The sequence below is a fragment of the Anastrepha obliqua genome, unplaced genomic scaffold (assembly GCF_027943255.1).
Source record: "Anastrepha obliqua isolate idAnaObli1 unplaced genomic scaffold, idAnaObli1_1.0 ptg000009l, whole genome shotgun sequence".
Lineage (NCBI taxonomy): Eukaryota > Metazoa > Arthropoda > Insecta > Diptera > Tephritidae > Anastrepha > Anastrepha obliqua.
In genome coordinates this window covers 2,888,371-2,902,954 of record NW_026562178.1, presented here as the reverse complement: position 1 = coordinate 2,902,954, position 14,584 = coordinate 2,888,371, and the positions used below count along the sequence as shown (strand labels likewise).

General features: G+C 43.0%; 1 protein-coding gene across 3 annotated transcripts in view; it reads left to right on the top strand.

The window, feature by feature from the left end:
- The window catches only part of LOC129251234 (protein lap1), a 122,303-nt gene extending 120,256 nt beyond the window's left edge, over positions 1 to 2,047 (top strand). For all 3 annotated transcript variants that reach the window (XM_054890586.1, XM_054890587.1, XM_054890585.1), the window contains one exon: positions 1,358 to 2,047. In XM_054890586.1, the coding sequence (XP_054746561.1) occupies positions 1,358 to 1,534 (177 nt within the window). In that variant the 3' untranslated portion in view covers positions 1,535 to 2,047. The remainder of the gene's footprint in view (positions 1 to 1,357) is intronic.
- The last annotated feature ends 12,537 nt before the right edge of the window (positions 2,048 to 14,584 follow it).

Here is a 14,584-nt window from a genome sequence, read left to right as displayed (position 1 = left end):
GGTATAGTAACCACTTGGTGGTAACAGAGGAAGAGGATTTTTTCGGGCCAAGCGAATGAGTTTGGTTTTTGTTCCCGGCAGCGAGTGTGCGTTGTTCAGCTGAATTTTGTTTATCTGCGTACACAAGTCTGTCAGAGTTGCACGAAAACTTTAATTCCTACAAAAAATAGAATTAATCGTTTGATTTCCTTATATCGTCATATAATGGCGAGTTGTTTTTGTTTTTGTTTCTTTTTTTTTGCGAGGAAAGAAAACACGTATGTTCATACCTATATAAGTACATAGTCGAATATGAACCGATTCTTTGTTTGTTAAATTGAGTATGATGAAAATGTTTTTTATTCAGAAAAAAAAAATTTAATATGAATAAATAAATAAAAGCGAATTGTTAGCTATTTTCAACTGGTACTGTATTGTACCAATTAAATGCGCAATAGAACTGTGTACTTTAAAAGTTTCTAAAACTACTAATTAAAAAGTTTAAAAGATTTATGATTTTTTTTTAATTTGTTTGAATTTTGTACAAGTTTTTTTTAAATCGACTTAGTTTTTCCTCTTTTTCCGTTTTTAATTTTCGAAGTTAATAGAAAAAAAATATTTGTATGCAAATTTACAAAAATACATTTGTCAAATGACATTATAATGTGTCAAAGCTGGTTCTTTCCACGACATTGTACTAAATTGATTATGGTAGTAAAGAAAATAAACCCAGTTTCAAATAGTTAGTCCCAGTTTAATTAATCCTGGGTTTAACGAGGGACTATGATTATACACCTATAAGTTTAACTGCAAAGCATAGTTAAACTATTGCTGAAAAACAGACCCTAATAAAGTGTGCTCGAGCATTCATACGTTGTTGTTGTTGTAGCAGCATAAACATTCCCCATACTTACATACGGTGAATGCTGATGGAGTGACAGTCCTTGGCCGGATATAAATCCGGGTCGTTTCGGTAACGTAGAACCGACTGTCGTGGAAACGAGCATTCATACGTGCATACATTCGCTGACTTAGTTCTGAATAAGTAACGCGTCATGTGTTTCATTTTATTTACTTATATTATATGAAGATGTGATTTATAATTGTTTGTTTCATCGTCCAAAAGCGTCAAATTGATTCATTGTTATAAACTCGATTTTTCTACCAAGTGCGTTACTAATTTTTTGAAGTGAATAAAGCTCTATCAAATAATTATGTACATGAATACAGTCGGATCATAATTTTTTCAAGTTAAGGGGGCGCAGTAAAGTTGGAAGTAAAAAAAAAACTGTGCTGCAAAGACTTAATCTCCAGTCCTAATTAAAAGGTCCAAGCTTAAAAGCTCATTTACAATATATTGTTTCCATTTGCCTTTCAGGAAGGTGTATACGTCGCAACCACTGTCCCAAATACAAATGCCGCTCGTTTTCTTTGTGCAAGTGACAAGCTGCTCGAGATCGATGGGCATGACTTAACTAATCTAAACGTTTTTGATGCTAAATCGATTATTTCAAGATCTGGCCATACGATGCATATAATGCTATCACGCAAATAAACTAGACTTAGATATACACATATTTCTCGTTTACTGCAATACTGTAATAGATAAAAAACAGTTAAACATTTATATATGTTACATTGTGTAAATAGCTGTTAGTATTTTATTAAAATATGTATATATGTAGGTCTTATGCCAATTTGAGAATTTGAGAATATGTCCAACAAGTCTGGATAAGTGCGCTTCCAATCGAGCAAATATGTAAATATAAAAACAGGAGTAATTTACTTTTTCTATAATTGATTTAATCAACTTATAATTTGCACTGTTTCATGCCATTATTCTCTCACACTGAAAATTTATTTTGTTTAGTTTTGATCCAGAAAATTGTTTTTTCGTGCACGTATCCGGTTCTTTTCACCAACTTTTTATAAATATTGTCCTGCACAAGAGTAAGAGTATGCGCAATAAAAGAAGTGCTACATATTAAAAATTTAATTAATTAATAATATTTTTATAAAAATTTATTTTATACAAAATAAAAAAAAATTAAACAAATTTTCAGCAAAATTTCAAATTTTTTAATGAGTTTTTAGAAAATTTTTTATTAATTTTTGACAATTCATTATCGCGGCGGTATTATGTATATAATATAAAAAAATTTAGTTTTATGGAAGATAATGCTTAACACTATCAACGAAAAAAAAAAATTAAAAATCAACACGAAGTTTGAGACACTTTAGACTGGCACAATTTTATACCAAAAGGGAATGAAACATAAATAAATGTCGCGCTATTATTATAGTGAGCACAGGTGTATGTGGTTTTCTAATTGGCAGGAAAAAAAATTTTCATTTTTAGGCAAAACTGCAAAGAGCCAAAATTATCATTCCACAACTAGAATTTACTACAAATTTTACATATTTTCACAGTTTTGATAATCTATACTATAAAGGAGAATGTCTGTACGTTGTCCGCGCATCACTACGAAACCACCACACCAAATGACGTAAAATTTCTTATACATTCATATTTTCACTCTATAGCATGTTTTTATGATGGAACTCCCTTCCCACAGCCCCCAGGCCGCACCACCACTCTCATTCGTCACTAATAATCGAATATTTGCTTAAACGTGATATAAAAAATCTTAGTTTTTCCTATTTCCCACTATTTATAGCACACTCTAGACTTCATAATCCGCATAAGCTGTTCAACTATGACCCAAATGCAAAGTTCAAAAACGATTTGAGATAGAAAATTAATAAAAATAGTTTTGCTTGATATTTTTCTGATTGGTTGTTTTGATTTTATTCAACGAGGCATAGCAACGGATGCCGGGTATTGTAATATTATGGTTATTAATAAAGATTATTTTCTATAAAATTATTATTTGTAATTCTTTTATATACATATTCTAAATCCCTCAAAAGTACTCCTATGCGAGCGAAGCCGCGGGTAAAAGCTAGTATACCTATAATATAATATACAATATTAAAAAATAAAGAACCCTAGCATTACATACATTTTGCCTCAATCTTACTTCTAATTAAAATACATCAAGAATTTGAAATTTTAGAGAAATGCTGTAGGACATTGTGGAAATTTCTGAATAAGTTCAATGGAACCTCTTCGTAGTTATGGTTGTAGAACACTTCGTCTGCAATGTTCTGATCGGAAACCCAATAGGAAATAAGTTATGTAGGTCGCACTCTAGTGGTAGCTAGTGAGACGTTGCTCTTGTTAAGCGTGTTTCGGTTTCACTGTAGTGTAAATATTAAAGCGGATGAATTGGCTATAAATGTAGTCGTGTAATTGGCTAAAAGTGCAGTTTATTATTTTTGTGAGAAATTTACACAGCGTACGTTGTTTTTACAAAATGAGTTGGGCAGATGACAAACGATTTCACCGAAGAGCTTTAAGCCCCTACAACTGAACTGCAACGGACTAAAATCGAGTAAGATTGACGAGATAATCGACTTTATGAGCCGACATGGAATCTTAATAGCTGCGGTTAAAAAGACAAAACTGCGTGCTACTTCCTCCCTAATTAGCATAGAGGGTTACAACGTGCACCGAAAAAAGCACGACTGAGGCAATGGTGGTGAGCTAGTTTCATAGTCCACCACACTGTGCAGTATCGTCTCATCGATGTAGGCACTGACCGCACGGACAGCAATTTCGAGTCTCAAGGAACGGCTGGCCGGTAAGGCGATGCCAATGTCACCTACTGCCCGGCTGGATATTACATTGAATTGGTGCGCTCATATGGTGTAAACCGATTGGTTGTAGTTGACTTTAATGCGCACCAAGATCTTTGGCATGTAGGGGACAGCTTTTAGCAGACCAAATAGACGGTTCGACATTCTGCGAAGTGAACGACTCCCCATCAAGATAGAGGGCAACTGAAGCAGCTCGTCTGACCTTTCAATAGCTAGCGCTGGTCAGATAAATAGTAAAATCTGGTGATCTCTATTATCTCTGCCATCAGACTATTTGCCCATTATTGTCTCGATTGAGAGACCTGCCGACTTTGTTGCAAAAATCACCAGACCTATGCTTATTAGGTCGATTTCGCGGAATTCACTAAGGACACCTTCACCCTACACCCTTCTTCCCATCCCCAACGATATGCGCGTGGGCAAATGCGCTGGAAGGATTCGGGACATACGTTCCAATTTTCCAGCAGAAGCAAATGTTTTAGCAAACGAGCGTGACCATCTACCCCAGGTCGATCACGGATATCCCCGAATAAGGGATCTCGTTTCTGAGATTCGGCAACTGGCCCCCTAGCATAAGCGGATCAAATGAGAGCAGCACTTGAAGACCTACAATTTCACCACTGGTGTGGGTCGCTTCTGGTCCACCGTAAGGTGTCTATCGAATCCGACGAAGCCCGACAAAGTTGCAATCGCCTTTAGATGGGCAAGCCTTTTTAGTCATACATTAATTTTTCATCCTCCGGTCGATTTGTCCAAACGTCGTGCCACAGACGGCTACACAAACTGTCGAACACCCGTGCGCCACTTCTTTCTCCAGTGATGAGGTGAAGGAAGCCATCAGGAAATTAAAGGCCTTGGCGGACTAAACGAGCTGATGCTGAAAAACCTAAATCCTGTAGGAGTAGGATATCCCACAAAGGTAATCCATTTGTCTATGGCCACTCTCATAAATCCTGACAAGTGGAAAGCAGGGAAAGTGGTTCCAGTATTGAAAACTGGAAAACCCGCCAACCAAGGGGAATTATATTGCCCGATAACTCATCTTTCCCCAATAGTGGAGACACTTGAGGCCCTCCTTCTCCCATTCGGAAACATCTCACCCCAGCCACGCATCAGCATGGATTCCGAAGAGTGCACAGTACCACTCATAGCCCACAGATAAATCTGGACTGCCCTAGTAGTGTTGGACATGAAGAAGGCTTTCGACACAGTCAGCCAATCAACGCTACTATATGATATTCTGCAGTCGACCCTCCCGCCGGGACTGAAGAGCTGGTCCGCTAACTATCTGAGTGGTCGGCATTCGTCAGACATTTTTCGAGACCAAAGCTCAAAACAGAGAAGAATAAAGCAAGGTGTTCCGCAGGGTGGTGGTGTTCTTTCACCCTGGCAACAACTTATACATCTCGAAGCTCCCCCAACCACCATAGGGAGTCTCCCTGGTTTCCTATACTGAAGATTGATGGATAATAGCGCCGGGCAACGATATTCATAATTTATATTCCAAAGTGAACGATTATCTCACCGACTGGCAAGAATAGCGAACGAGATGCCAAAACAAAAATATGAGCATACTTTCTAGGTCTACCGTTAGATGAGTTAGACGAAGACAACATGTGACTACATCGCACAGACAGGGTTCAGTGAGCTGCTACAGCAGAATTCGTCAGAAAATACGAGCAGCCAGATCTAGACATTACGATAGTTATTAAGCCTATGTATATATAGGTATAATCAGAGGTGCAGGTGCATTGGGTATTCAGTTAGAAGTTGAATTTGTAAGCAAATAAACGAAAATCAATAGAGTGTTTCCGTCTCAAAATGAACGTGTACATGTAAAGTAAAGTGTTGGAAACAAAGTAAAGGAAGTGTGTTGCCATTAATTTGTGACTTTAATTTGACAATTTAGTAATCGAACTCACAGGATATATTGTAAGAGATTTATTTGAATTTTAACGTAAGAAAGGAGTCAGAAGAGGGAGCGTTGAATAAAGTCCCAAGAACAGGGCCATGAAAAGGGCAAAACTCACGGCTCAGCAGGTTAAGAAAGAGTTGGGACAGTGTGGCCAGTTCATTACTGGGAACAAGCCTTGTCACATCGGTCTCCTTGCCGCGGGGATGAGGCTTAAGTGGTGATTTAACTCCATGTTATGGAGATTAACTTACCACGAACTAAGAGGGCAGCTTCATATAGGAATTGGGTACCCATCCATTTGCGGAACGGCGGAATTGGTGGTCACCCAAGTACCATGTGGAGAGTACTGTACCGACAACCTGGCAGGAGGTATAAAACGCATTTCTTTCCTGCAATGTGGATGTTAACGATGGGTGTTTCTGCACGAGGTAACCCACTTTCGGGAAATCCCCCCGTCGAAATCGACGACTCGGGCATCGGATGTGCAGGCTCGAACCCCACACCCCTCTATGACCGGACCTGACACCCAGGGTTCCAAAGGAAGCGAACTACTAGTGGTGAAACATGGCGCATTGGCTATGCCAACGGAGAGCCGAGTGAATGTGAGCGATACACCGTCGTCGAAACGATCCGAAGCAACTGAACAAGTTGTGGAGGATGTGGAGATGGCGGACAATCTCTCAGTAGACTCAGATGGCTTTCTGGTACCGACAACGGTCAAACCTGGTGCGAATCAGGTAAGTACCGGTAAAAAGACTGAAGTTATTGGAGATTCGAAAGCAGGTGTTGGTCTATCCCGAAGGCAGATCAAACGAAGAAAACAGAAGGCAAAGAAAGCCGAAGCTTTAGCTAAGGTAAGTACTCAAGCTCCGTCAACTTCGACACCTGTAATGGAAAAGAGAAAGCGTGGCAGAACAGAGGATTTCTCTGCAACGTTGCACTCTTCCGGAAACGAAACAGCGTCTGTGCCAACGAACGGGAAGAGGAGAAAGGCAAGGAAGAGGAAAGCCGAGAAACTGAGTTCGGGGAATTCATTCCCATGGCAGCCGGTTCTACGTTACCGGAATGACTCGGGTTTTCCCGACCAAGGGCTATCGCCCCAGTAAACTAGCCCAGTCTAGGGAACAGCAGATCACCCCACCCCTTACCTCACAGGAGCCACTCCTTGCAGCAACCTTGCTCCAAATGCTTCTCCTCAGGGCTGGAAGTATTCTATTCCTGTGTCTGCCATACACGGCTCCACCCGAACTCCACCTCGGTTAGGTGCAATAAGTGCAACGGGTGGAGCCACCTTAAGACCTGTTCAGGGCTTAAGACCAATAGGGAGTGGTCCACACGGTATGTGGCCACGTGTTGCTCCCGCCAGCAGGCGTCTGATGCCTCCACGGCTAGTACTCCCCCTGATAGGCCGGCACCAACAACCGCCACCGCAACCCACACCTCCACGGTAAGGAGCCTATCGGAGCAACACAACTCCTTCGACTTAGCCCATCCCCTTCCCTCCTGCTCCAACCCCAGTGCGGGGACAAACCAGCAGCCCTTAGTTCCCCGCACAGTCTGTTCCGTGTGACAGATCAGAATACCTCGGAATCTGGTATCAGTCAAATGCAATTCTTGCAATGGCTGCTGCCATTATCGGAGATGTTCCAGCCTGAGTGGACAACTGACTACGTTGCCCCCTGCTGCAGACCGCCCCCAGTGGCGCGGCCGCCCACCATCTACAGGCCGCAACAACTACAGCGGATTGCACAGCAGGCCCAACGTCTCTGATCACCCAGGATGGCTATAACGTGCACAGACACGATCGCGAGCGAGACAATGGTGGTGGCCCAGCGTTTCTAGTCCACCACACAATGCAGTATCGTCTCATTGATGAAGGCTTCCGAGCTCGAAATATACAATGTTTACATACCCCCTGTCACCTGCTGCCCGGCAGGATGCCGCCCTGATATAGGTGCGCTCATCAGAGGTGAAAACCGATTGGTTGTAGGTGACTTCAATGCGCATCACGATCTTTGGCATTTAAGCCTGCCAAACGATCGTAGGGGACAGCAATGGGCAGAGCAAATAGACGATTCGACGACGCCCCCACCAGTGTAGTGGGCAATTGCAGCAGTTTGCCTGATCTAACAATAGCTAGCGCAGGTCTGATAAATAGCATCACGGGGCGACCTATGCTATCGCTTGCATCAGAACACTTGCCCATTATCGTCTCGATTAAGAGACCTGCCGACTTCGTTTCCGCGAATCACCGATCCTATTTTAACTTTAAAAACGCTAATTGGGCCGGCTTCACGGAATTCACTGAAGACACCTTCGCCGCTCTTCACATCCCTACCGATGTGCGCGCAGGCGAACGCGCATTCCGCAAGGTGCGCACAGTTGCTGCGACTCGCTTCATTCCTGCTGGAAGGTTCAAGGACATTTGCTCTCATTTCACAGCCGAGGCAGCTAGCTTGGCAAACGAGCGTGACCATCTACGCTAGGTCGATCCCGGGGATCCCCGCATAAGGGATCTAAATTTGGAGATCCGGCAACTGGTAGATCAACACAAGCGGAATAAATTGGTTGAGAACTTGAAGACCTGTAACCTCACCTCTGGGGTGAGTAAGCTCTGGTCCACCGTTAGGTCCCTGCCGAACCCGACGAAGCACAACGACAAGGTGGCTATTACCTTCAACGGTTGCACTTCGTCGGACCCGAAGAGATGCTCGAGCTACTTTAGCCGACTTTTTATACTGCATCCTCCGGCCGACAGAACCAAGAGCCGTGCTACCAGAAGGCTGCACAAACTAACGAACGACAGTGCGCCACTTGCTTTAGCCCTGACGGACTAAACATGCTGATGCTGAAAAACCTGGGTCCACTGGGAGTAGGATTTCTCACAAGGGTTTTCAATCTGTCCTAGGCCACTCTCATCATCCTGACAAGTGGAAAGCAGGGAGAGCCCCGCATCAGCACGGTTTCCGACGAGTGCATAGCACCACCACTGCACTCACCGCCATAAACGCCCAGATAAATCGCGGGCTTAATAAAAACCAACCCTGAGAGAGGACTGTCATAGTCGCGTTGGACCTGAAGAAGGCTTTCGATACAGTCAGCCATTCCACGCTACCTGAGCGGTCGTCACTCGTCAGTGATTTTTCGAGATCAAACATCAAAGCAGAAGAAGATTAAGCAAGGTGTTCCGCAGGGTGGTGTCCTTTCTCCCTTGCTGTTCATTTTCTACATCTCGAAGCTCCCGCAACCACAACTCTCCCTGGTCTCATACGCTGACGACTGCACGATAATGGCGTGGGGCAATGACATCAATGGCCTGTGTTCCAAAGTGAACAACTACCTCACCGATCTTTCGCGCTTTTTCACTGCGAGGAATCTCCAACGTTACCCCGATAAATCCACGGTGACCCTCTGTTTATCACCTGGACGAAGAAGGTCAAACTGTCCGTCAAGGTAAAAGTCGATGACACACCAATTCCGACGGTAAACAATCCCAAAATTTTGGGTGTAACGTTCGAGAGTTTGCTCTCCTTCTCAGCGCACACAACCACAATTAGCACTAAAGTTCAAAATCGCAACAAGGTCCTCAAATCGCTTGACAGCAGCTCTTAGGGCGAAGACTAGGAATTGTTGCTATCGACATTTAAGGCAATTGGTCGGCCGGTTCTAAACTGTGCTGCGCCTGTCTGGTCGCCTGGAACTGGTGACACGCAGTAGATAAAGCTACAGACATGCCAAAATACTGCCATTCGGACAGCGAGCGGTTGCCTCCTGATGTCCCCTATTCAACACCTTCACAATGAGGCACAAATGCTCCCTGTAATGGAGCATAACAATCTGCTCAGCAAGTAGTTCCTGCTAGGATGCTACCGTAGTTTTCACCCTTGCAGACACTTGCTTGAGCCAGAGCCGCCTCCTAGGCACGTCAGGAGACACCCCTTAAACTACGCCGACGAAATACAGGACAAAACTGACAGAAATCTACTTGAAAAGACAGTGTTTAGACAGTCAATAAACGACATTCACCGGGAGACCGTCATCACCTTCTTAAGCTCCCATCCAGTGAATGCCGTAATCGGAGTCCAACCACCACCTATTGCAGATGAAAAGTTCCAGCTTCCCCGTGAGACTCGCGTAACAATGGCACAATTACGTTCTGGATACCCCTACTTATCCAGAATTGACCTCGACATACTAAACATATGTCTGACATGTGAAGGTACCCCGCACGACACTAACTACCTTTTCACATGCCCTCTAAAATCTACTCATCTAACACCCCTCTCCCTCTGGACTCAACCCGTCGAAGCAGCATGTTTCCTGGGCCTGCATTTAGATGAGCCAGACGGGGCGTGTTCGTGGACATTGAGGGGGTTTTTGATAATGCCACTTTCAGCTCAATGCTGTGGTGCTTCGTCGTAGATTCTCTACTAGCGGAGATGCAGGAACTCGGTTTTCATGTCCAAGCATATGCGGACGATGTCTGTGCGCTAACATCGGATAAACCCCTAAGGAGGCTTTGCACTAAAGTGCGGAGGATTCTAGACAAAATCGATGACTGGTGCACGAGACAAGGTCTTTCTGTTAATCCGAACAAAGCAACAATAGTCTTGTTTACGAGAAAACGGAAATTGGATGGACTCAGTCTTCCAACACTGAAAGGTGTGACACTTGGTCTTTTCGATGAAGTTAAAGGCGGCCGCCGTAGCCGAGTGGTTGGTTCGAATCTCGCTGAAACACCAAAATTAGGAAAAACAACATTTCTAATAGCGGTCGCCTCTCGGCAGGCAATGGCAAACCTCCGAGTGTATTTTTGCAATGAAAAAGCTCCTCATAAAAATATCTGCCGTTCGGAGTCGGCTTGAAAGTGTAGGTCCCTCCATTTGAGGAACAATATCAAGACGCACACCACAAACAAACAAAAATAGGAGGAGGAGCTCGGCCAAACACCCAAAAAGGGTGTACGCGACAATTATATATTATATATATAATCTTGGATAAGAAGCTGACTTGCGAGACACACGCTTCACTGAAGGCGAATCGCGCATTGAGTATTTTTCAGCAATGCCGTAGAGCCTTTGGTAAAACCTGGGGTCTGAAACCTACTGTGGTGCTATGGATATACACAGCACTTATCAGACCAATCAATACAAACGTTACATCACGTTAAGTTGCTATCTGAGCAGTATCAACTGTTTTTGGCACCTAAAGACTACCTGATACCCACAGTTTCATTTGGAAGGAAATTTGTTGTCAATCCAGAATGCATGCAGGAAGGTTTGACGGATATTTTCTTTACCGATGGGTCCAAGAATGAAATCACTATGCTATGGGGGAAATGGCAACTGTTTTACAAACAGGAGTTTTTGCATACTGAAAGTAGCCGAATGGATAATCGAGAGAAGATGGAGCGGGAAACAGATTGGAGTTTTCAGTGAAAGCAGGCTGAAGGCCCTGGAGAACGCGAAGCAAACCTCAAACATTGTTCAAGAATGTAAGAAGAGGCTTAATTCTGTGGATCAGTGGTTCCCCCACAAGGGCCAGAGCCAATAATCGGAATCAGTTTCGCAGGAATCATGAATTGGATCAGTGATTATGTAGGCAATCTACATAAAGAACGATGGTCCGGTCTAGAACGCAGCAGAACTGCAAAGTGTTTTGTGACAAGTCCGAACAGAAAACTGCCAAACTTTCTACTAAAACTCAGAAGGAAAGACGTTCGGTTGATGGTCGGTATCATTACAGGACACAACCCATGGGGTCAGCATATGACCACCATTGGGATCATTGAGGACCCAGTGTGCCTGGCATGCTTGGAGGACGCAGATAGCTCTCAGCAATTTCTCTGTGCGTGTCCTGCTTTTGCTAGAGCACGGCTACGAGTTTTGGGTTCCGAAAGAAACAGCCGTGTCAGGCATTCATAAGAGGTATACGAGATTAGGGGACGAAACGGCCAGCATACTCGACACCGAAGGGGACGTTCGCTGAGGAGGTATCGTTTGCCAGTGGACAAAATCAGTCGGGTTGAAGAGCCTACCTCCATGAAGGAAACCACGAGGAAAGTACTAAGGGAGTCCTTTCCTCAATACATACAAAGGAGCTGGGATATGAAGTGTTAGAACTGCGGTAAGATCCGACATATGACCCGCAATTTCAGTTTACTATGCAGCCAGGCGAAGACGAACTCAGGTAGAAGAAAGCGAGGCGCTGAAACTGACAATGGCACTCCCCATACACAGCAGGCGTTAAACATCGGTGAGAACTATCCCACAACTAAATGCCACGCAGTTTCTGTCTCTCATATTGGTGGGAAAAGCAACAACTTGACGATAAGGGAAACTGTAAATCGTCGATCTCAGGTGCTGACTCTGGACACAGGTGTAACGAACTCAATCATGCCGGCAGATTTGGTAAATGTTAATGTGTAACCACTGGTTGGTTATAAGCTCCAGCAGTTACAGAAGAGAAAGAGCTCCGATTTCTGGAAAGGCATTTTGCGAAGTCGTTACTGCAGCTTTTTCAGTAGCTCACACATTTTTACTAGCTGAAATTACGGACGAAGTAATAATAATAATAATAATATGTTACTCTCAAGGAACTTTTAAACGTCCATGGAGCATGTGCTAAGGAGAGAGTAGATTAACCCAATTTTTAAGCACATTTTCGATTGTTTAGGCTCCAATTTCATGAATGGCAACTTCGATTTCGTGTTTTAAAGCATCAATCGTCTCTGGATGGTTCGCATAGCATTTGTCCTTAATGGCTCCCCACAAAAAATAGTCCAACGAGCTTAAATCACAGCTCCGAGGCGGCCAATTGATATCGGAATTTCGGCTGATTACTCGGTTTTCAAAAACGGTAGCCAAAAGTTCGAGTGTAACTTTGGCAGTGTGACAAGTTGCACCGTCCTGTTGAAACCAAATGTCGTCCCTGTCATCCTCTTTAATTTTTGGAAACAACTCGTTGAGCATGTCACGGTAGCGCTCGCCATTTACTGTAACCGCGGCTCCTCGCTCATTTTCGAAAAAAAATGGCCCTATGATGCCGGCAGACCAAAAACCGCACCAAACAGTGACTCGTTGTGGATGCATTTGCTTCTCTACAGTAACGTGTGGATTTTCTGAGCCCCAATTCCGACAATTTTGCTTATTGACGTGGCCACCGATGTGAAAATGAGCTTCATCAGAAAAGAAGAAGAAGACTCACCACTTTGGAAATAGGTTTTCAATATTTCCCAATTTTTTTCAAGCGTATAGCGTCCCATTTCGTAAATGTCAAACCTTTAAGTAAATTATGAACACATTTGACATGTCATTTGCGTTACCATTCTCAAAAAAATAAGTGGTTCAAAAAGCACTTAAGCACAAAAGCATATAGCGTTTGCATATATGGCCCACCCTGTAATAAGCTGATGATCTCCCACGTTTCCTCTCTACTTAACATCTTGTCGATTACATTTTCAGTGGTTATGTGGCCGATTGTATTCTCCAGAGTCCAGCGTTCTTGTTCCCAACGCATGCATTGGAAGACTGTGTATTCAGCGTTATCTTCGGCGGCATCCACGTATGTGAAATACCTGCTCATTTACCCTAGGTAATTTCTGAAAATACCCGTGCGGCGAAAGCATTTGTGTTGTATAAAAATTGACTTCACCGAAGTTCCTGCTGTTCCATGTGGCGGTTTGGCAAGAACCGCTTGCCAGAGTTTGCTAACTCTTTTTTCCATTCCCTCTCTTTTTAAAGCCCACATCTTTTCCCTCTCAAAGGCTAGTAAGTCTACCGGTATTGAACCGCTTATTACTTGAACAGCTGGCGCTGATTCTGCGCAGTAGGCGGAAACAACTCTCTGGGCTGCCGTTCGTTGTACCGATGTTAAGAGCTTGCATCGGTTTACCTTTAGCGCATTTGCCCACAGTTCAGCTCCGTATAAGAGAACGGATAGCGTGGTAGCCATTATTATTTCCCGTTTCGTTTGGGTTGGACCCCCTATGTTTGCCATCAGTCTATTGAGTAAGGATGTCATCATAACGGCTTTCTCTGCTACGTGCTTTATTTGGGACAAGAAGGTTAGTCTTGCGTCCAGTCTTATGCCTAGGTACTTTAGAACCTTTTTTGTGGTTAGCGTATTTGAGCAAGTTTGCATGCTAACTTCTAATGGGATGTACTTCTTGGTTAGAAGTATTAGCTCCGTTTTCTCTGAGGCTAATTTGAGGCCACGGGATTGTAGCCACATGTGGGTCCGTGTCATAACTTGGATTAATTTTCTACGAACTTCTTCAAAGTTTCGTGCGGGGATGGCTGTTGCGATATTGTTCCTTATTATGAGTTACATTCGATCTTCGATATTCGCTGGTTGTCGAGGATCGAAAATCGAATGTCAATTTGGTATTATGAGCGGTGCAACCCTATCGAATTTTTCGTTGTTTACCGAATTTAGAGTCGAATGCAATTTTGCTTTCGATTGTGTAGCGTATTGTGGGAAAAATTGTTAAAGTGTAAGTTGTTTGCGATTATTTATGGTTTTATAGTAACCAAATAATAAATATATACTAATTTTGTTAATTTTATGCAGGTCGAAAATCGTGAGTACCAAACAACAATTAGAAAGGCGAATCCACAATTCGCAAAAGGGATTTGCACCAAAGTTCAAGCAGCAAAAAAATGGGAGGAATTTACAACAGAGCTGAATTGCTTGGGACCACCAGTGAGAACGGCAGCAAAATGGATTAAGGTTAATAAAGGTTTTTTTTTGTGATGTTTATAGAAATACATTTTTATTTTCCCTTGGTAGGTATGGGCTGAAATACGTAGAGGAACTGAAATACATATTTTTTTCGAATGACGATTAATTGAATAAAGAAAATTTAAAACAAAAATAAAACAGAAACTGTGGTGTAAAGGTCTCTATTTAATACTTTTTAGATTTTTCTATAATATTCTAAGAATTTCATTTCTTATGTTTTCTGCTTCT